We start from the raw sequence: 23,629 nt of genomic DNA, 5'->3' as shown, positions 1-23,629 counted from the left end.
TCAAACTGGATGATGACTCAGAGTTGGAAGAGTGAAAAAGAGGTACAGGGTGATTCACTGGTCAGCCCACCTGTATAAGTATGATTTGAAAAGTGAATCTTAAAGAAGAGGGTTTTTTTCCTCTCATTCTTTCTCATGTGTGGTTTCAGAAGATAGACCCATAGACACAATGTCCCTTGTAACCCAAGTCAGAAGATGAGAGTCAGGTATCAAAATGACTCTTATAATGAAAAATGTGGACATGCCTTGCATTATCTTTTGCTGTTTTTCTCCCTTTTTGTAAAGAAATACTCAGGAAATGAATATTGGAGTATCAGAATACAGAGTATCAGGTTAATGAAATATTAAAATAAGAACAGAGAAAGTTGATTCTTATTCATTGCTAGACACTTGTTTCAAAGTGAAACAGCTCTGGTGTACCAGCATAGGCTCAGCACCCAGCCACAAATCATCTCATGAGAACACAGACAAGATATCCAGACTGATCAATTCACTGGAAACATGGTCAACCTTGAGGAGTCTGATAGCAGGAAACCACTAACCCTTCTCTTGGAAATACACTAGTGTCACTCGGGAAAGAGTGCCCTCAGTACAAGAATAGTATCTGCAGTAAACAATGATGATACCTGCATTTCTACTGGATTTTTAGTTTTCAAAGCACTTTGACATGTGCCTCTTTTCCTTTCAGCAGTAGACAGAGCAAGTATTATGGTTTCCATTTCAGAGCTGGGGAAACTGAGATCTGAAAAAGATAACTTGTCTAAAGCCACACAACTAAGTAGCAAATTTTAGATTAGAGCTTCTGATTCTAAACTTGATGTTCTTTATTCTCAATGTGGCATCACGATTGGGAAAGGATCCTTGAGGGGACAGAGAATTGTATCCTTGATCCCAAGTTTGAAAACGTCCTTGCTTCGCTTGTTTCCAACAGTATGTGAACCTGATTTTCCCATAATGGCATTCAGAACCCTTGCTCTTGCACCCACTGGTGTGGTTTTCAAATGCCTCTTATGGTCTCTTACAACAATTCAATAATTCATCTCCAGTTTGGTATTGTCTTTTTTCAGATACTTGTTTAGATTGCAAGTTCAAAGTCGATGATGCTAATACCAAGGGGAAGCACAGTGTGTGTGCTGGGGAAAGCAGAATGGGGAAGGCAATAAAACAGAATTTGAAAGACATCCTTCTGCCTTTAAGCCTACACTAACTGAAAAGGTTCTCTTTACACATAGAAGAACATTTCTCTGAATATTAACATTGCCCTAAGCATATTTTTGGCCTTGCATGACAACAAATGAACTTGATCCTGGAATTTCAACTTTAAAGCCTTACCTAATGTACATAAATACAAATTTGTGAATTCTACTCCGTGTACACACTCATATTTAAAACCGTTATATATGTAGGTATGAAGACACAAGCACGCGTCCAGAGTTTCTAACATGAGCCCTCAGTTTCTTTGTTGCTTGGAGGCCACAGCAAGCTGCTATGCACATTTCACTGTGCCTCAATTTAAACTCAGGAATGAAAAGCAAATGTTGTAGCCATAACACATGCTCCAAATTCCCTGAGTGTGGGCAGGCGGGGGGAAGGTGGGTGAGCTCTTGTTTACACTTAAATCCTATCCAATTAAGATTTTCTTGGGAAACTGCTCTCCCACATTCCAACATGCTAAGGTGACTATCAGTGCCCTTTTCAAAACAAACAAAAAACGGCAGTTTAAAAAATTATCAGTATATTATTTAAAAGTTTAAATATCCTTAGAGACCCCTTCTGATTAAACAAATCTTGATAGTGTCTTCCAAGAGCTGCTCTCTCTCTCGGTTAAAAACTATTACCCAGGTTTGTCTGAAAGACCAGTATCTCTGTGAACTCACACACTGAATTCCTTAGGACATCTGCCCCCTCAGCATTTAGCTCCGTCCTTAAGGGGCACATCTTAAAAGATAGCTTGACTTACTGCCATGAAACCTGAGTAACCCGACTCATAGCAACTTGAGAAGAAAATCTTTGTGACGTGGAACCAGATGTCCCTCAACTTTTTTCAGAATGTGGCCTCACCTTCTGTCTTGGTAGATACACATGACTTTTCCCCGTATGTTTAAAAATACTTTTCACGTGAAGTTAAATACCAGCTGGAACCTAGCTGTAATTATCATTCCCTTCAAATGACTCTAAAGAAAGCCTAGGTTTCTTTAGAATTTCCCTTTGTTCCCACTGTGCTGCATATATAAACTTAAGGTAATTAAAAGCTATTCTGAGCTGTATAGCACACTGACCTTTTAAATCACTAGTTTCTGCCCCTTTCTAATCAGAAGAAATGTTTTGGCAACATATCACATTTCAGCTTTGCAAAACCAAGCAGGAATGGGAAGCCAATGCAAGACACACATCCTCTGTGCCCACGTCGGGCTGTTCAGGGATCCACCCCATCAGACAGAATGTTCCCTAAGCTTCCACCTGCCCTCACAGCTGTGCCAAGAAGGCTGCTGCATGAATGAGACAGAGCTGGCCAGCCAGGCACTCACAGCTAAGCTGCTGGAAAAATGGTAACAACCCGCAAATGCTTGAAAACTACCAGAATGAGGTCAATATCTCAGAGAGCCATAAGGGGAAGCAGAAATAAACTCTCTCTCAGTTCAGGGTCCAAGTTAGACTCACAAATCCCAGTGGGCAGTTATCAGATCATTTGATTGGTGTTAGCAGGTAAAAAAAATAAATACATAAATGCTCCTAAATCTACTTGGAAGCATGAATTCATTATCCAGTTTACTGACTACAACAGTACCGGAAGACGGAGCTCCAACTTGTGATCTCAGATCCTTGAGTCCCCTACAAGTTCCCCTAGTTATTTCAGGGAGTTCCTAGGGCTTCATCAAGTAATGCAAATGATGACCATCTTCTTCCTCTTTTGCTCTGACTGGCCTTGGTGAGGTTTTCAGCTACTGCCTTCATTCCCTACAGATGATCCCCCCGACGGTAGGTCCCTCAGGTCTGCCATCTCCCCAGGCACTGCCCTGCACCTGCCAGCATTCCTATAGGTGGCCACTTGTTTGTAGCAGTTCCCTCCCATCCAGGCTACTGACAGCCCTCCTGCTTTGAATCTTGACGGTGCAAAAGTGACATTTCTCTGAGGACAATGTATTTTGCATGGAAGCAATATAAATGACACTTACCTTTTAAAGTTACATTTATTTTACTTAATTTTCAGAAAATCCACTAGTAGGATTGTTTGATCATACTATTATTTTATTTCATGCTCTCCTGTTTCCTTTCTTTCTTCTTCTTTCATTATCTACTCCTCTTCTCCCCCATTCCATTCACTGCATTTATTCTCTTATATTTTTCTACATACTCAACAGTCATTTACAATTATATATTGCTTAACTATAAACACAACACACATACATATATAAAGGCGTTTTTTATTATTCGTTTTCAAAAAGTGGTATTCTATTATACATTATCCTCTGTATCGTGCTTTTCCCAAGTATGCAATACCTTGTGGATCTTCTTCCAAGTTTACTTTTAGAGCTCCAATTAATTAATCGTTCTTTTCTAAGGCTTCATAATATCCCTAATTAGGATACACCAGAATGTATTCACACTTTCCCTCTAATTTTTCACAGTAATGCTCAAACATTCTTCTCCATATATCCTTAAGTACTGGTGGCTTTACGTCTAAGAGGTTGACAGCTAACAGTAACATTGCTAAATCAAAACGTACACTTGCCTTTCATTTGACTAGATGCTGGCAGATTTTTTTGTTTTTTAAGTTGTAGAAGTTTACATTCAGTCAGCACTGTACGAAAGGGCACTTTTCCCACATTCCTGCCAGCAATGGTCTTTAATTTTTTTGCCAGTTTATCAGCAAAAATTGATGATCACATTGCTCGTTTAATTTGTGTTTCCAAGAAAATACAGTTAGAACACTTTTTATGTTTCTTGGTCATTTGATTTTCTTTTTCTTGAGGACTGGCTCGTCAAATACTGTGCTCAATTTTTTGACCCTACTTCTAAACTTGGAAGAAATCTTTAAATATTACGAGGATCACTAGTCCCCACCAATCTCAGTATCCCATTAGGGAATACAGGGTAGACTAAGCTTCTCTATGTTTTTGATGAACATGAATACAGTTACCCTGTTTTGGAAAGAGAATGGGAAATGGCCTTAACTACCCATTTCTACTTTAATTGTAAAAAAGCAAATTAATTTTTCTTTTATTAATTAATGTTTTATTTAGGTTTTTCTTCTTTTTTCTTTTTTAAGCTAGGTTAAACAATTGTTTCCATAACTCACACATCTGAAGACGGTCAAGGGTGAAAACACTGAAACTACAGTTCTGCTGATCTCCATAAAATAAGGATGTGGCTACCTCATGGTCAAGCAGCCACTCTGCTATGGCCCCCAGAAATTTGTAAGAAGCTTGTTTTGCTTCATGAGTAAATTCATTTTCTTATGTTATTGTCTAAGAGCCAGTCTTTCTCCATGCAAACAACATTTCCTTCTGGAAAGTGAGGAGGTATTGATGAATATCCTTTTCTCTATTGTGGGAATCCAAAGAAAAACAAAAAACAAAAATCTCTGAACAGATGATATAGAGCAAGTACTGTGCCCATGCAGAGGATAGTGGCACAAAGAAAGAACTGGACTACGTGAGGAAAGGGAAAACAATGTAAAGAGCAGGGTAGAATGGAATGCACTTGATATGTAACTACAGAGAAGAGGAAATTAAAGGAAGAGATGGAAATGCATATATACAGAGAGCAGCATAAATGCTAAAGGGAAGGTGTTAAATAAGTAGCACTTCTGCTTCTGGTTAAGATGTAAAAAGTTGCAAGAGATTGTCACTCCCATTGTTACACTGAGAAGAGGTCATTATGCCACCAAATCATACCTTTTGTTAAACCTATCAGAAAACTGAGGGTATAAATAAACCAAAAGGAAATGAAATCCAGATGGTGACAGACCCTTAGTAGAGGAAGAAATGCCCAGGGCTGGTGTCATCCTTGGCTAAGCAGCAGGAAGTAGAGGATCTTCCATATAAACCAGCTGAACTTGTAATGAATTTCTATAATGAGCCCATGTGACCTGGCACGAGAAATCTGAATCCCTAGGAGCCCTAGCCACAGCCTGAGTCTCACCCATCCACTTACTTTTTCCCATGGGATGTCACATCATGCAGGAGGGTATTCCAATGAAGGATGGAGGGGGCAAAAGAGCAGTGAGATTCACTGCTAAGGTACACAGGGCTTTCTCTAAGGCGAGGGCTGAAGAGCAGAGGTTGATTCCCCCACATACTAGGCTGAAGCTTGGCAAAGATGTGGAAGAGCAGTGAATTAAAGGAAAAAAATTGCTCCAGGAATCTAAGGTTGGTTTAACATACAAAACTAAAGTAATTCATTACACTAACAGAATAAATAAGAAAAACATTTCAGCATCTCAACACATACCAGAAAAATATAGTTTGACTCAATCCAACACCATTCATGATAAAAAAAAAATACACAGAAAATTATAGATAGAAGGGAAATTCCTTAATCTGATAAAAAGGCATCTATGAAAAACTTACGGTTAAGATCATACTTAATGGTGATATGTTAACACTTTCCCCTTAAATTTGAGAACAAAACCAGGATTTCCACTGTTACCACTTCTATCAATACTGTATTAAATGTCCTACCTAGCCAGTGCAATAAGGAAAAATAAAATGCACAATGATTGGAAAGGGAAACATAAATATTTCATTATTCACAGATAACATAATTGTGTATTTTACAAAACTCTATGGAATCCATGAAAAAATCCTTTAGAACTGATATGTGAATTTAGCAAGGCCGCAGCCTTGGCTACAAGTCAATATAAAGAAATGATTATATCTCTACCTATTAGCAAACAACAATTAAAAACTGTACTTTTAAAATAATACCTTGTATACTAGCATAAAAAATCATATACCTAGAAATAAGTCTAAAAAATATTATGACTTATATACTGAGCACAAATACATTGTCCATAAAAGTTTAAAGACCTAAATAAATGGAATGATATCCATATCATATTTATAGATCATGAGACTCAATGTCATTAAGATGTCCATCTCTCCAAACTGATCTATAGATTCAGTACAGTTCCAGTCAAAATCCCAACAGGTATTTTAAAGTAACTGACAAGTTGTTCTAAAATTTATATGGAAAGAAAAAGGGCTTTCAAATTGGCAAAAACAAAAACAACAACCTCGATAAAAAGAACAAGCTGGTAAAGATAAAGGATTTAAACTACCAGATTTCAGGACTTATTATGAAGCAACAAAAATCATGTTATTGTCATGAAGCTAGACAAACAGATCAATGGAACAGAACAGAGCATCAAGAAACAGACCCACATGTATCAGTAGACACTGATTTTCCAGTCAAGGTACCAACTAAATTCAGTGGAGAAAAAAGTATTTTTAACAAATGATGCTGAAATAACTAGATATCTACATAAGAGAAAATAACTTTAATCCCCACCTTATTCCTATTACAAAAAATAATTTGAGGTGGAGCTTAAACCTAACTGTAAAGGCTAGAACTATAAAATATTTTGGAGGAAAACACTGGAGAATATTCTCCTGGCCTGAGGTTAGGGAGATTTCTTAGGGCACAAAAGCACTTACTATGCATGAAAAACGGACTTAATCAGGATTTAAAATTTCTGATCAATAAAATACATCATTAAGGAAATTATTAGGCAAGCCAAAGACTCACAGAAAACCATAACACATATATCTAACAAAAGCACCTGTATCCACAAAATATGAAGAATTCTTAGAAATAACAATAAGAAGAAAACCAATTTTTTTACATAGGCAAAAGACTTGAACAGACACTTCATTAAAAAAACAAAACAAAACAAAACAAAACAGGGCTTCCCTGGTGGCGCAGTGGTTGGGAGTCCGCCTGCCGATGCAGGGGACACGGGTTCGTGCCCCGGTCCGGGAAGATCCCACATGCCGCGGAGCGGCTGGGCCCGTGAGCCATGGCCGCTGAGCCTGCGCGTCCTGAGCCTGTGCTCCGCAACGGGAGAGGCCACAACAGTGAGAGGCCCGCGTACCACAAAAAAAAAAAAAAAAAAAAAAAGAGATGAGTGGCCAATAAGCACAGGAAAACCTGCTCAACATAACTAGTCACCAGGAAAATGCAAATTAAAGCCACAATGAGATACCTCTTCGTATCTACTAGAATGCTAAGTGAAAAAGATTGACAGTATCTTCATTTGTGCAGTAACTAGAACTCCCATGAATTACTAAGAGGAGGAAAATAAAGTTGCAAATAATTCTGAAGAATAGTTTCTAGAAAAGTTAAACAGGTATCTGACCTATGATGTAACTATTATACTCCTCGGTATTTACCCCTCAGAATAAAAGGACAATTTCCAACAAATACTTGCACTCAAATGTTCATAGAGACTTAGTCATTGTTGTTAAAAGCTGAAAACAATTAAATGTCCATCAATATGAGAATGAATAAGTAAATTGTGGTGTATGACTATAAAAGAACACCATTCAGTAATCAAGTCACTGAGCAACATGAATGAATCTCAAAACCATTATGTTGAACAGAAAACACCAGATACAAGAGAGTGCACACTATGTGATATCATTCACATAAATTTTAATAAGCAAAACAAATATATGTCGGTAGATATGGGAAAGTGATTGCCTTACAGGGTGTGGGGGGGTGGCAACTGATTGCGAAGGGATACAAGGGAACCTTCTGGAAGGACGAAAACGTTTTACACCTTGCCTTGGGTAAAGGCCACATGGTCATATGCATTGTCAAACTCATCGAAGTGAACGCTTAAGATCTGTCCCTTTTATTGTATGTAAATTATGCTTCAGTAAAATATAAATATGCTCTTTGTAAACATATACCACTTAGCAACAGGAAGAAAGGAAGAGAAGTTATTTATGAAGGGCGGCAACATGTTAGAACTCTGAACTACTTCCGTATGGAATTGGCAACTCCCCTTGCAAACTATGTCATAACGTAAAGGCGAGCATTCCAAACGGCCAAGGCTGAGTGAATGAAGAGGCTGAGAGGACCATGCAGCACACATAAAAGAAAAAGGAAAAATAAGGCCAGGGGGACAAAAGCAAAAGTATGAGACATAAATCTAGCCATTTCACAACAGGCAGTAACAGCTATGTTTTCATGAATAGTACCTGGTCACTCCATTACAAAAGTTTTTCAGACATCTGCAGTTAGTTATACATACAGAATTTAAGTGCTTAAAATGTTTGGATATGAGGTTTTTTTCCTATATTTGATTATTGACATTTTTTTCTCAATTAACTGATTTTTAGTCTCCAAATGAAGAATGCTTTTAAAGTATCAGTTGAAGTAAAAAATATCATATTGTGGGAGCGAAAAATGAGAGAAATCCTATCAACTATGTACGTACCATAGTGTAGCATGGAAAAAATAAAGGATCTTTGACTTGACCTACTTAAGTTTTTAGAATCCCAATTGCTTCATCTTTAAAATGGGCATAATGATACTTCTGCCCTCAGAGAAGTTTTATGGAGATTAAAGAAGAAACTAAAAATTAAACATAGTGCTTGGTATATACTTAGTGATCAGTAACCTTAATTTCTTTTTCCTTACCCAGTTCACCATATCTTCCAGGTAGAGTGGAAGGCCAGCCACAGAATTTGTCTCAACAACTATAGTTAGACTTAAATTTGTAAGAAGTCAATGGAGAAAATCAAGCCAAGCCAAAGTATACTAAATAGAAAATGGTTTTATTTTCCATTGAAAAACATAAAAACTGAACTGGATAATGCTGCCTAGGGAATTGTACTAGTACTAAACTTCCTTGGACATATAACACACAAAATACAATGCATTTACATCCAGGGGACTTCCCTGGAGGTCCAGTGGTTAAGACTCTGTGCTCCCACTGCAGGGGGCAGGGATTCAGTCCCTGGTCAGAGAATTAAGATCCCATATGCTGCATGGTGTGGCCCCCCCAAAATAAAAATAAATTAAAAAACATAGATTTATATCCAATCTAGATAAGGTCACTTTTTCTGAAAGGTACAAATGGGGAGTTGTTACTTATTGGTGGTAAAAAATGTCTCAGGACATAGATTCTCACCTGAGAAATGTTCAGTGTCTATTGGACATGGGACTCTGTCCTATAAGCTAAACAGGGGGAAACAAGAGTCATTCTGAATCAGCAGTTAGACTCTTTTCATTCTTTACAATGACTGATTGCATTTCTGCTGAAGTTATTAAGAAAGACAATCTCGGCTTCAGTTGTTTAGAGGAGTATGAGAACAAGTTAGATTATCGCCGCATCAAGGGCGCCGATGGAAGGTTATCATATCCCTTTCAAAACTTCCAATTTTAAAATGTATGTAAACAAATGTGAGATGGCAAAGTAACACATTTATCTGACCGGCTAATTCCAAGTAATAATAAACTCAATAGAAAAAGACAAGGAACTTAGTCAGCTAGCTCCATTAATTAGTATTCAGCCAATAGAGAGTATCTCATTGTCCTGTTCTAATACGATCAATGGTTTACTAAGATCAAATATTTAAACTTCTTTTAAATACATGCACATAATTTGTTGATTTTCCAAAACACAAAAATATTCATAATTTCATTTCTTAATCCTTAAAAGTATTATGATCTTAAAATAATTAGGTTCTTAAATGCCCATAATCTAAACTGTACTTTAAAACCACTTGCCACCTCCTTCACTTCTGCATCCACCTCCACACCAAAAACAAACAAACCTTAAGAAAGAGGAGGAATGGTGCCAGCCATGAAAAAGAACAGAATAATGTCATTTGCAGCAACATGGATGGACCTAGAGACTGTCATACTGAGTGAAGTAAGTCAGATAAAGACAAATATCATATGATATCACTTGTATGGGGAACCTAAAAAAGTAATACAAACGAACTTATTTACAAAACAGAAACAGAGTCACAGATATAGAAAACAAACCTAAGGTTACTGGGGGAGGAAAGGGGGGGAGGGATAAATTGGGAGATTGCGATTGACATATACACACTACTATATATAACATAGATAACTAATAAGAACCTACTGTATAGCACAGGGAGCTCTTCTCAATACTCTGTAATGACCTATATGGGAAAAGAATCTAAAAAAGAGTGGCTGTATGTATAACTGATTCACTTTGCTATACAGCAGAAACTAACACAACATTTTAAATCGACTATACCCCAATAAAAATTAAGACAAAAAAAGGAGAAAAGGTGCCAGGATAAGACTACATGTCCATGGAGACTATTAGCATATTAATGAACTGTGTCTCTATTTACACTTCCATCACCAGAACTGTTAGTTATTTTAAGGAAGAAGTTATGCTTTAATTAACAGCACTTGGTAAATGAAAGCTGGTTGCATTTCTTAAGTATGTTCAAATTTCACAAGTCTTCTTTCACAGCAGGGATTCCAGTTTATTCAATACTTTTATGTGATAAAACCTCTGGATCAAGGAAGAAAGTCTTTAAAAGCCCCTAATTTATGAGTTTTCAGAATAGAAGCCCATAAAAAGCATAATTAATGAGTAAGCTAACTATCCCTAGAGCATTAACATACATAACATTTTAAATGAGGCAGATTGAAGGGGATAGAAACACCTTTGGTATTTAATATTTCTAACTCTGATATCTCTAAGGACTTAACCAACCCAAGAGCTCAACATTTTCATCTCTGTAGCACAGTGCTTCTATAACTCTGGCCCTTCCATATTCTCCATCCTGTCTATACCTTGGGACCTTTGGGAGCACTGGATTTGACCATGTGCTTGGAAAACCCATAAAATCCCATAGTTTCTGCTTTGCTTTCCCTGTCACCCTGATCACTTCCCTGCTTATTACTTCTCTGCATAGTTGTGTCACCTCCTCCCACCATCCATTTGAACCATAGCTCCCTTTTTCCTAATTTTATGACTTTTTTCTCCCATTTCCCTCTCTTCTTGGCAGAAGGCAAAAGAAAAAAAAAAAAGTCATGCTGTAAGTTTTGTGCATAGTCTTTGGTCCAGATATCCCAATCACAGTCTACTCCTTTTCTTTGTTACCTCAAAAATCAAGGAAAAGGAATAGAAAGGGTAAAAACAAAACTCCCTGGCAAATATTAATATATTTTTTTAGTTGCGAGCTTTAACCCCAATGTTTGTCTCTTAAAATATTTTTATCGTATACATATATCCCCATATCCACTCCCTCTTGTATCGTATACGTATAGCTGATTCACTTTGCTATACAGCAGAAACTGACACAACGAAGTAAAGCAATTATACTCCAATAAAGATGTTAAAAACATATATATATATTTTTATCTTCCACTTTTCTTCAAAGAAGTCAGAAATAATAAGTGTAGGACTACTTAAGAAAAAACAAAGTAAGTAAATATGGGAAAAGCCTTTGGTTAATATTCTTTTATTTGATTTTTACTATTTATGAGAGACCACAAGACAGTAGCCAAAACAATAACTACAGCAATAATAAACTTGCACTTATGAATCTGTAGCTGTTAAGTCTTCTGAATATGTTTCATATATTAGCTTATTTAATCCTTACGACACCCCCTTTGCCCCCACCAGGTAAATATAAATGAGGATCAATTCTCCCAGAGTCACAAAGTGGAACGGAAACCAGACAGTCTGCCTTCTCAACCGCTCTGCCTGGCCGCTACCACTGTTTCTATACCACATAGGTGCTGTGCGTCTCATTGGGCATTTCTTCTGCAGTTTTGAAGACATGAGCTTTTCTGGGGCTGAGTAGAAATGCCTTCAATGCAGATTTTTTTTCTCTGTTACATATACTCACCATCTACCTATGTTACATGTTTCGGGGTAAAGAATGAAAAGGAAAGAGAGACTCATGAGCGAGACAGAAACGCCTAGTGAGGGCAGAGCTGAAAGGTGCATTTCCCCTCAAGCAGGTGTGTGTGACTCTCCAAGCCGGGCAGCACCCCATAGCCTCAAGCAGAATTCTCCCAGAACCTACTGGTCTACCTGCCTTCAAAGTGCTTCCTGGCTTATACTTCATTGTGGACCATCAATACTCCCATAGCTCACCCAGCCTTGAAAACAAACAAAAATTCATTCTGATGGGAGAGATTTAAAGAAGAGGGCTAAACCGTCCCCTTCTCAACACCTATCAATAACATTCTCTCTTGTCCAGGGATTGTCAGAGTGGGCTCCAGAGGCAGTGCCTGGGTACCTAACGGTCTCACTTGAACCCACTGATTCAAGCGGAGGAAAAGTCAGACCCAGTAGGAACAGCCTAGGACAAAAGGCCATCAGGACTTGACGTGACCTTCCTGTAACCAGGCCAATGAAAGCTTCTGCCTCATGCTGACGATTACTTCCTCCTCTGTTTGCTTTGGTCCTACAGACAACATCAGAAGAACAGAGGGAGTTTCTCTTATTCAGTACATAAAAGAATAAATTGTGAAAGCAGAACACTTTATCAATCCCATTTTAGAATAATGACAATATCTAGAAAGTTCTGAAACATTATTTAATCTCTTCCACTTGCTTTCTGCTCACGGTGCTACTCCTTCAACAACTCCTAAAGCATAACAACAAAAATGGAAACCAAGACATCCAGCCAGCCTCCCTGAAAGAGGGGAAAAACGGTTCTGAAAGCTTCTGCTCCTAACCAGTTGCCAGTATGGCACTAAGCCAAATGAACTTGAAAGAAATCCCAGCAAACTATAAACATAAGACAACCATAAACACAGTACAAAGCCCCTCTTCGAAAAATGCCAGTTACATCAAAAACCCAGTGGTTTGGAAAAGCCTATTGCTTTTCCCAAAGAAAGAAATAAGTACAAGTACTTACAGTGTCATAAGACTTATCCTTGACATCATAGACTGTTAGTTTTATTTTGGTCTCCTCATAGATGGGATACTCAGATGGGAATGTGACACCAGTCAAGAACAGTGGGTCTCTTGTTCCCTGTAACAGCACAAGCAGACAACTTTGATTCAATAAGGCAGCAGTCAGCAGCATGCAGTGACACATGAGAAAGCAGCAAGTGTCTGGGTCTGCTTTTCTAGGAAGTGGTTCTATTAGAAGAGATATCTGAATTGCCAAATGATGGCCACAGGGACACGGCCCAGGGCCCCAAAGGACTGATAGAGCTGTTGACAGTAAATGCCCTGCATCATTGTCAGAGCTGCTAAGCATCTTGAAAAACAATTTATTTTCATTATATGCAGCACCCTTCTTTAGGGTCAGTTGTCTGTCCATTTAGAATACATGTAATGGACATAACCTGTGATTTATGCAAATACCCTGAGATATTGACTGATCAAATTAAAATGAAGCTCTTTTCTCATCAAGAACCATTTGGCAATCTTAGGCTGTCCCTTTATGTCCTTTCTGTAATGATTCAATTGAAAGCCATGCTCTGATAGCGTCCATTTGTTTTTAGATGTTCAGCTGTATTTTTTTTCTCAGACTGATTTGAAAACTAATGAAAGAAACTAAATATGATGCATTCGGGGCTATGAAATTACTAGCTCAGGATGCAGTGCACAGGGTTTTTCCATGCCTCAGGATTCATTTTTAGAGAGCTGACATCCAACATTAAATTTTATATCTATATTTAAATATGCATAGTGCTGAATATCATGGAGATATTTGCTAGAGTTCTGTAAGCCAGTTGTTTATGGAAGTTTCTGGAAGCTGAAGTTATTCATTTATTCATTCATTCTTCCTTTTATTCAACAAATACTACGTTTTGTTTGGCACAGTGTTAGATGCTCTGGAACACACAGTGAATGAAACAGTCAACAACACCTATGTATGTTCAAATAAATGTGTCAAAATAAATAATTTCTTTTAAGTTTTGACAATATTTTTAAGATAATCAAGTTGAAATAATGCTTGAAAATAGTTTTCATATAAATGAACAATTTTCCAATTTTAGTTTTCCTTGAATGAATAAGACTATTTTTGTTTATTCAACCACAGCATTAACTACAAATGATACCAGCATTGGAACCTAAAGTTTCCCAAGGACAGAGTCAGGGCTACGTGTAGGATCTGGGTCATTCCCATTAGAGAAATGAATGGAGTTTCGTCTGAATCATTTTTTCCACCAATGGCACTGAGCAAGCCAGATCTGGGGTAGGCAACTTAGACTCTTACAGAGAAACTCCTCGTTCAAAACAGAAAGGGCTCCCAAGTCGAAGAAAAGCAAAGCTTAAGGAGTGTAGAAAACATTTTCTTTAGTCCCAGAGAGTATCTCTCATTCACTAAGGCTGTGAAATATGTGATGAGAACAAAATAATCAAAAGGGAAACACTTCCTCTTTTGAATCTGGTCCAACACAATAACAAGTTTCCTCCCAACACATTGTGAGTGTTATATTAGCAACAATAAATGTAAATAGGAAATCTCCCAACGGATGAATAATATTTACACCTTTTGCCTAGAAACATTACAGTGTCTCAAATTAATTATCCACCTTTCTTTGAAAAACATTATACTTTAAAAAGACACACACGAAAGGCAGAGAATATGAAGCTTCTGACGTGCACGAAAGGCAGAGAATATGAAGCTTCTGACGTGCACGAAAGGCAGAGAATATGAAGCTTCCACAGTCAATCTGAAGAATACAGGAAAAAATGAAAAGGGCAAAAACACTTAGGTTTAAAACGCCTCTAGGTAATTTACAACTTTCTTTTTTGCTCCTCAAAGAAATATTCATTCCATTTAATTTAAAATTTATATATATATATATATATTTTTCCCCCCTATTTAGTACTCTATTCAAAGATCCAGAGTGGGGATTTTCCTTCTACTTACTAAAGAAAAATAGGTCTTTTATAAAAAAGGCAAGTTCTTTCCCCATTTGTTTATTCTGGTAAGTTACAAATGCATGCTTAGTAACCTCAGGTATGCTTTCCTAAATGAAGGAGGACTGCAACCTAGCACAGCTGCAGGCCAAAATCTGAAGTATTTCAGCTGCTTGCTCAAATCCAGAGAGACTGAGAGAGAGCGAGAGTAAATCAGGCACACAGCACGCTCACCTCCACAATTTCCGTGCTGGAGTATCTTGTCAGACCCTGCTCCGCTGGGTGGATTACTGAGATCTGCACCAGTGTATTCAGCTTCCTATCACGCACGGGAGCCACAAGATCCTTGCATGCTGGCAATGGCAAAGAAAAGAGAAAGAAGAGAAACTAACATCGTATCTCAGGGAAAACTTTTGTCCCGGGTTGGAAGGAAACTCAGCGCCGGCGCTGAATGAAACCTTCTGGGACTCTGGCTGATTTTACAGAGGAAGTCCCTTGGAAGTACCTTACAGAAATAGGAAGTCACGTGCTGCGGAGCGGAATTGAGAATTCATTTCCACTGGCCACATGTGCAGCTCATGCGAGTCTCCACTGCCCTCGGATCCCAGCTCTCATGTGTGACCCTGCACACACAGCTCAGGGGCTTTGAGCGACTTTAATTAGTCATTAAACCCCGGGCTTTAATTCACACCCCTAGACTACATAAACTGACTTGGGCCACATCCGGGGAACTTTACGCTTCTCCTTATTGACACTGGCAGGATTAGTTCAAATGTTGGAAGGCACACTTGGTCCTTACTTATCTATTCACTAGAGCTGGCCTCCTACAGTCCTACATAGGGACAGACGCGGGGAAGGGAGGCTACCCTATCACAGCAACACACAAGCCCCGGGCAAGGAGCAGAGGAGGAGGTGGAGGGGTTAAAAGCGTCCTCTGTCCAGGATTCCAGCCAAGTCTGGGAGGCAGAAACGTGGAAAAAAAATGATGGGTTAATTCTTGCCCAGGGGCCACAAAAGTAAGACCTATCCCTTGAGACACCAGGCTCATATTACAGACGCTCTCCACCATACCATATTTACTTGAATATTTTCTCCTCCCACATATCATTCTCACAATTGCACAATTGGGGGAAGAAAAGTCCAAAAAAAATTCCTTTTCAGCAAGTCCAATATCTGCTCAGGTGTTTCCCCACCTGGCTTTGAAATAGTAATTTTACTACCTGCATTTGGATCCCGAAGTATCATGCAAAGTGTCCTCACGACAGGGAAGAGGTTCAAATTAGGCTGAGCTGGGGGCTAGGGTCAGGCTGGAGCTGGGACCAGGGACTAGCAGTAGCCGCGGGTCATGGATTCATGGTGAGAGTATGCTGGGCTCTATACCATATACATCTCACGCCTCTGACCAGTGCAGAAAGAGAGGGAAGGACCCAAGTATTTAAGTTACATTCTGGCTCTGCAACAGTGTACACCTACTAGGACAGAGGTACTACGGTTTAAACCTGAAACTTGAAAGCAAAGCAAATTATGAATGTAATGATCACCTTTCCTTTGCTTACAGATCAGCTCATTTATAGAAGCAGAGTGGGACAGAGGAAAAAGCAGGAGCTTTGGAATGAAACTGGCCTGGTTTTCGGCCAGTTCTACTAGCTAAGCAATTCTGGGCAAATTTTTCAACTTCTTAATTTCTTCTTGACAGACTTTGAGATCCTTTTACTCCTGTACGGTATTTTGTTATAATTTTCCTTATTTAAACCATATGCCTCTAACCGTACGGGAAAGCTTAGGAAAGCATGCTTGGAACAAATTAATAGCAACAGTTTATTTAGCCATCATTATTTTTGAGGTCTTTTGCCAATTATCTCTTTATTTCTCAAAATAGTGCTTTGAACTATTATTTCATTTTTACATACTAAGAACTAGAGGCTTTGAAAGAGTAAGTGCTCACATGTACATTACTAGAACTCTCTGGTAGTTTTCTTACATCACACCCCAGCAGTTCCATCTCTTTTCTTGGCATATGAATTCCTCTCTCAGACAGTGGCACCTCTCTTTGGAAGACCAACTGCCATAATTCTTTACTGTCTAACCCAAGAGATCTAGTTTTAGAAAATACTGATGCAAGGTTTCAATAATGTCAACATATCACCGGAAGAAAAAAAAAAAACAGATTTAGACCTGACTGTCCTTTGGTGGTTGTTTTGATCGTTTCCTCCACTTGCCTAATGAATGTTTAATTTTATCACTCATTCTCTGGGCTTTCTGCTCAGATACTGACATATATCTCTCCTTAGAATTTGAAGCTGGAGTCAATTTGTTTCCCACACATGCATTTTGTCCACTTTCTGCTGGTAGCTTCATCTCTACCTTATGAGCTTATGACACGTTTGCTCAAAGTAAGTTAATTCTTGTCTGATTTCTTGTCAGCCTTGATTGTGGGCTGTGGTTAGTTCTCAGAAGTGAGAAGCTGTTCTCCATTTTATCAGCGAACCTCTCAGACTCACTCCTAATAAAAACAGAGATAATCTCCATTAAACTCAAATGTTCAGTCCGACCCAATTTGCAGATTCCCCCAATACTGATGAAGTAAAAACAACTGTAATGGCACTTTGCATTTCTTTATATTTTAGATCTAAAATATGGCCTAGAAAACAACAACAACAACTAAGGTCACATCTTGGCTGTCCATATCTTTTCCTTCCTGAAAGCCCAGAGATTTTAATGTTCCCTACTTCTATGTGGCAAGATGTTAGGAAAAGACTCTGACATCAGTCAGACTTCCTGAGCTATAGTCCCAGGTTCCTCATTTTCTACGTATGTGCCTTTAAGTCACAAACTCTTAGCTGCTCAGTTTCCTCATCTGTCTATTTCTCAGGATGGAGGCAAGGAAGAAATTAGGTCCCTTTTTATGAATGGACTTTTCTATGCAAAATAAAGCTTACTAATATTTACCAATATCAATACCTACATTTACTAATAGTTAGTGTTTTATTCTTCTGTACAATGGTTTTTATTGGTTCAGCCATATTCAGACAGCTCCTTAAAAACTATCATTAGGTCCAATATTTCTTTGTAAATATCAAACCAGTACATGACTCATTGCATTTAGTAAAGTGAAACCCATATACACTATGGATCTATACATACTGACACTGTCCCACTGGAGGGGTGATAAATGATGAGTGATTGAATTGCTTCACAGAGACTGGGTCACTATAAAGTATAACCTGCATAGGAACTTTTTAGTAACCACTAAAGAAGCCTGAAAAGTCTGTTTTCAGAAATCAAAAAAAAAGGTCATATCAATTTTCCAGCCATACTTAGCACTACCCATTACCCACACAAAATTCTACTCTACGAGGGAGTGACCTGCATAAGTGGTCTTCAACTCACAGGGCTAAAAGAATACTTCAGGGTTTTGCTTTGGTTGTTTCGTTTTATTCGAGAATTCTTGAATCAAATGGGTAGTAACAAGTAAATATCTCTCTGCCATCATTCACTCACCAGTAGATTTTTTACTTTTATTTCTGCCTTTTTATTGGCTTTGTTTTGGACTGAGCTGTTTAAAAGCATTCTCAGAGCCCAAGAGAGTTTAAATATACAAGATGTTGATAGGTTGGGATTCAAATATGCTTGTGTCCACTGAATTGTTTATTTTTTAATAAAAAGGAGAAAAATCACAATGTAAAAGTAATGAATAATTTTTTTAAAAAACTACAATTTGAAACTTTTCTTTAGAAAAAAACAAAAGAGCTACGAGTAACTGTTTTTCCTGTCACCTTTGCTATAGTAACTGGCCACATGAGAATTCACTTTCCATCGTCAGTGCTGGTGAATGAGATGCTCGCAGGCATTCCCAGCTGAGATTTGTACAGGATCCAGACAGCTCTCTGCTGGAAGGGAATCCTCAATAGAAGTGTAATGATAAAAACAAACAGAGCTTCAATATCTCAGGAGAGGGCTAGGCACTGAGCAAACTGGAAATCTATGCTGTACCAAAAGAGGGGGCCTCCATTCAAATTCATGGCCTGAAGAAATAAAAGCCCACGTGGCTTGATTTGAGGATTTGTCCAAAGCTTGAAATCCCAGTCATTGTATGAGTTAAACTGATGTATCTGTGACAAAATTTGGCCTAAGGACCAGAAGATGCCAACCTCCGATCTAGATGCTTAAAGCTACTACTTGGATTCTTAGGGAGAAGTGCAGATCATCTGTTGCTCCTATAATTCCTCTAATATCTGAGAATCCGGAAGCTAAAGGGTGGGGGTTTCTGCGTTCTTGTTGAATTAATATTCTGCCCACCCCAAAGTACCGTTTTTATAAAAGATCTGTTTTTGTTTCATTCAGCCATCGTTTCTAAAGCACGTCAAGTCTTTTGAGTCCTTACAGCCGTTCCATCCTTCTAGCCAACAGTGGCTGGAAGCCTAAAAATGTCTCCAGACTCTTCTACCGGAGAGCTCAGCCCCAGCAATTATCAATTTGAACACAACTGTCAGTTCAGGTGGCTTTGCATTCAGCAGCTAGTTATTCTAAGACCTGCTCTGGCTATGGAGTGTTCAAATAAGCAGAGGTGCCTGCCACAGGCTTTCACGGGGGCAGTGGCCCGAGCCACTGGTGTAGTGTGAGTTCAAGGCTGACTCCAAGCAACTGTCTCTTTCCCCTTAAGAACTCTTTCTTCTGTGAAGTCAGGTCATTTTTCTTGCCCCACTCTATCTCATCTCTCTTCTTGCCATTCAGTGTTAGCAGCATCGAACAAAGTTTATCCTCAATCCTCTAGAAAAAGCAATGGCCACAAGCGGGGGCGGGTGGAGGGAGACTTTGACATGAATTCCCATATCTCTACAATTCTGCTCTTAAATTAGCCAGAGGAAAGTTAGGCTTAAAGGAGAAACCACACAGGAGAGCAAACAGAGAAAAAAGAAATGTTTGCTTGTTTGTTTTTCAACTTGGGATAAAATTATATTTGAAACCAGAATCTAGCCTAAGGAATTATGTGACTTCGGATACATTACTCTTATCTCTTTCAGTCTCTATTGTCTTATCTGTAAAGTGGAAGTCAAAGGACAGATTTCATAGATTTGCTATAAAGATTATATGAAGTAATATATGTTGAATGCTAGGCACATAATAGGTCCTTTTATTATATATTAAGATTGATATGAATATAATTATACATTGGCACAAAAATGGATTTTATCTATTCAATATTCTTATAGTAATTAAATGCTCAAGATATCCCAGGTTGGTCCTGATTTTATGTAACCTTATTCTTTTTTAATAAAAGTATTTTATTAAATATATGCCTGTGATTTCTTGGTACCTTCTTGTTTTCAATACAAAAAAATTTTAAACCCCTTACTGGATTATTTGTTAATTTCAGAAATCATAGTTATCATTAATATATTGCTTTCTGTGAAACCAGATGTACACATTTATACTTGCTAATTTCACCTCTGACTAGGCACTTCCAAATGAGAAGCCAAAAATAGCAGAAAGATTTATTTATTTTCTGTCTGTCCTCAGACGTACTACATGTAAACTCACCCTCTATGCAGAGATTTATCTGGGAGGTTAGTGTTCCTTTACTTAGAGAGGGACTTCCCTGGTGGTCCAGTGGTTAGGACTCTGCACTTCCACTGCAGGGGGCAAGGGTTCGATCCCTGGTCGGGGAACTAAGATCCCGCATGCCACATGGCCAAAAAAATAAATAAAAAATCCTTAGAGAAAGTTGGTCCACAAAGAGTCATTGTCTTAACAACTGAGATGTCCCAAGGGGTAATGGGAAGACTCGCTCCTCTGTTCTGTACATTCCCTCATCAAAAAGAAGGCTGTGAATGCTTATAAAGCTTCTTTTTCTTGAAATTAAAAAAAAAAAGAGTTACAACTCAAACCCAATATAGCCTGATGGCAACAAACCTCCCCTGATGAAAGTTCATTTCTTTCCCCCTTCTTCCCCCACCCCAGACTCTTCATAGGGAAAGCAGAAGAGGTAAATCCACGCCCCTCAAGGGCAAACAGGGCCAGGGTACAGAGAATAGGGGGCATCTTGAACAGGAAAGTGGCCTTATCCAAACAGGGATTTAGGGAAATAACCATCTAGCTCCAGGCTCCCCCAATAGCACTGTTCTTATTTTACCATCCCTAAGAGAATCAGCCATTTCCCTAAGGCTGTGGGTAAGCCTCTTGCTGCCTAGAATGCAGCTTTCTATTTACTTCTCGAATTCTTAATGTTTGGTTAGGTTTCTCAAAAATGTGACATATATATCCTTGCTCCTTGTACTCCAGAAAAGTAGATGCCGCTTATCAACTGATAGGCCCACTTGGGTTAAGTTCCCAGTCCAATAAATTACTGGATTCCTTTGCATGGTTTCACAGCTACCATTCTAGATCAGTGAGTACATCTAGACTAAATGAATTGACATCATACATTAAGAGATATATAAATACAAATGTAAATACAATGTAAATATTTGTTACATTTTAAAAGCCTAATAGCCCCGCTAATTGCCAGTACAATACGCTTTCCTACCTTTAGTTTCTTCCGCCTTTCTGTTCTTTATTCTTCCTTCCTCTCAGGAATTCTAAGACAGCAATTTTCTGAAGCCTAGGATGTGAACCTCTACAATTCAGATCTACTGAGTGGATTCAGAAGACAACACTGCCTCGTTCCCAGGGCACCACGTTCCATGATAATTCCATTTTCTACAGTAAAGTGGCAGAGTGTATAGTGTCCTGGACTCATACTAATATCCACACAAGGAGCATTTCATAAGTAATCAGGAACACGCTATTCACTTTTGAATATGTTCTTAAGGCTACTTCTTAGAAAAATGTGGCTCTATATCATGTTGAGCTGATTGATGCCCATTAATAATATTCTTCCATGTTCATTCTGTATTCTCTGTAGAATCTCTGAGCCTCTGATTCATTGAGCTTAGCATCACATCTTGCCCTCTCTGTTCATTTTAGCTTACCTTCAACTGATAGAGCCTACTTTCTGTAATTTTCTCATTTGGTATTACTATTCTCATTTGTGTTCTCTTCTGCTTTCTCAAATGTCTTTGCTATGTGCTCTCTACTATTTCAAATGTCCTCACTAACATGTTTATCTCATCACTCGGAAAGATGAGGTTATCAAAATCATCACTTGTATATTTATTTATAAGACTTGGGACTACTGGGGTCAGGAATACATCTCTCTTAACAAACTACAGCTTCTCCGTCCAGTTAAGTAACCATTTTTTCAGTCTTCATAGAAGTAAAACAAAAAAGTGCTATTTTCCCCTTAACTGTTGTGTGGGAAATTTTAATTTACACAGATTTCCCTAAAGAGTATGTGAACCACGCATAGCTGCCAACATAAGCAATATTTGTTGGGAAAATTAAAGAACTGTAGATAGAAGAGTTGGTGTGAAAAATGTGATTAGAAAATTTGGACTTCTTTTTCTTTTTTTTCTTTCATTTTTTGTTTGTTTTGTTTTCTTTTGTCTTTTAAGACACTGAGCTCAAAATATTAATGTTCTAAATACAAAATTGGAATCTTGTCAAGGAGGGTAAGTATACCCACATAACTTGAACAAACAGTATTAATTTTAGGCTTCTAGAAAGTTAGAGGGCAAAAAGCAACTCAGTGTTTAAGGTTGAAAGATAAGAAATCAATCCAGGGAATCAATACACACACACACACACACACACACACACACACACACACACACGACTAAATAAATAAATAAATGAATAAATAAAGCCATCCTAATGAAGGAATTCCTTAGATATACTGAAAGAATCCTAGGGTTTTTGCCCCTTTACTACAACAATAAAATGCTAATATAGGGAATTCCCTGGCAGTCCAGTGGTTAGGACTCTGCAGTTCCAGTGCACATGGCATGGGTTCGAACCCTGGTCAGGGAACTAAGATCCCACAAGCTATGCGGTGCAACCAAAGAAGAAAAAAGAAAAAAAAAAGCTAATATAACGCAAATTTTAAGGTTATTCTCAATTAAGATAATAAAGGAAGCATGCAGAGAAGATGGGGGTGAGGGGTAGGAAGCACAATTTATGGCATACTTATTATGCATCAGGTGGCATTAGGCTTAAACTTTGCTTGTGTTAGCTCAAATTCAGAACAATAACGTGCCTGGTGCCGCCTCATCATTTCATTAGTTCCATATCCATATTTTTGACTAATCAGATTTGTAGATCATGAAGACTATTTATTTATTTATTACCAATAGCTCAGTAGCCCAGTTAATTTTTTTGTCAATAACATCATTCTGTTCCGTCTGATCCGCTGCACGTTCATTGGTGATTTAGCTTTGTAAGGAGAATTTTAAGACTCTCAACACTCTGAAAATAGAATCCAAATAAACCTTGAGGAAAGGATGAGACTAATGCCATAGGGAGAAAGCAGATGACAGAGTTATTGAGGAATATACGTAATAATTTGCATGAGGGAATTGAAGAGATAGTGTTATAGAAATATTGCTTCAGAATTCTTGCTACACTGAGATTTGAGCACCACTGCTAAATTTTGTTACAACTGACTCACTTATAAATTAAACTAATTTCCTTGATGTAAAAAGCCAGATTCAGATTGTTGAGAAATAGGTCCAGAAATAAAATGTGTTACTTTTTTCCCCCATAACAAAACAACATAAAAATACGCCACCATATTTTATGCGTATCTGTGTGTGTTTTAAAAAAAAAAAAAATGTTGGCCTTAACAACAAATAGCCAAGAAGATGAAATTCACTTCTACAGTTGGGAACCTTACACTAAAATAAACTAACCACT

The 23,629-nt window shown here is 38.1% G+C and overlaps 1 protein-coding gene across 6 annotated transcripts in view; it reads right to left on the bottom strand.

Moving 5' to 3' along the window:
* INPP4B (inositol polyphosphate-4-phosphatase type II B) overlaps positions 1–23,629 on the bottom strand; it is a 718,440-nt gene that overhangs the window by 314,551 nt on the left and 380,260 nt on the right. For all 6 annotated transcript variants that reach the window (XM_067736786.1, XM_067736785.1, XM_067736789.1 and 3 more), the window contains 2 exons: positions 15,074–15,192; positions 12,876–12,992 (listed from right to left, as the gene is read on the bottom strand). In XM_067736786.1, the coding sequence (XP_067592887.1) occupies positions 12,876–12,992; positions 15,074–15,192 (236 nt within the window). The remainder of the gene's footprint in view (positions 1–12,875; positions 12,993–15,073; positions 15,193–23,629) is intronic.

The sequence above is a fragment of the Pseudorca crassidens genome, chromosome 4, assembly GCF_039906515.1.
Source record: "Pseudorca crassidens isolate mPseCra1 chromosome 4, mPseCra1.hap1, whole genome shotgun sequence".
Lineage (NCBI taxonomy): Eukaryota > Metazoa > Chordata > Mammalia > Artiodactyla > Delphinidae > Pseudorca > Pseudorca crassidens.
Note: the sequence above shows the minus strand (reverse complement) of the source record. Positions and strands in the feature narration are given on the sequence as shown.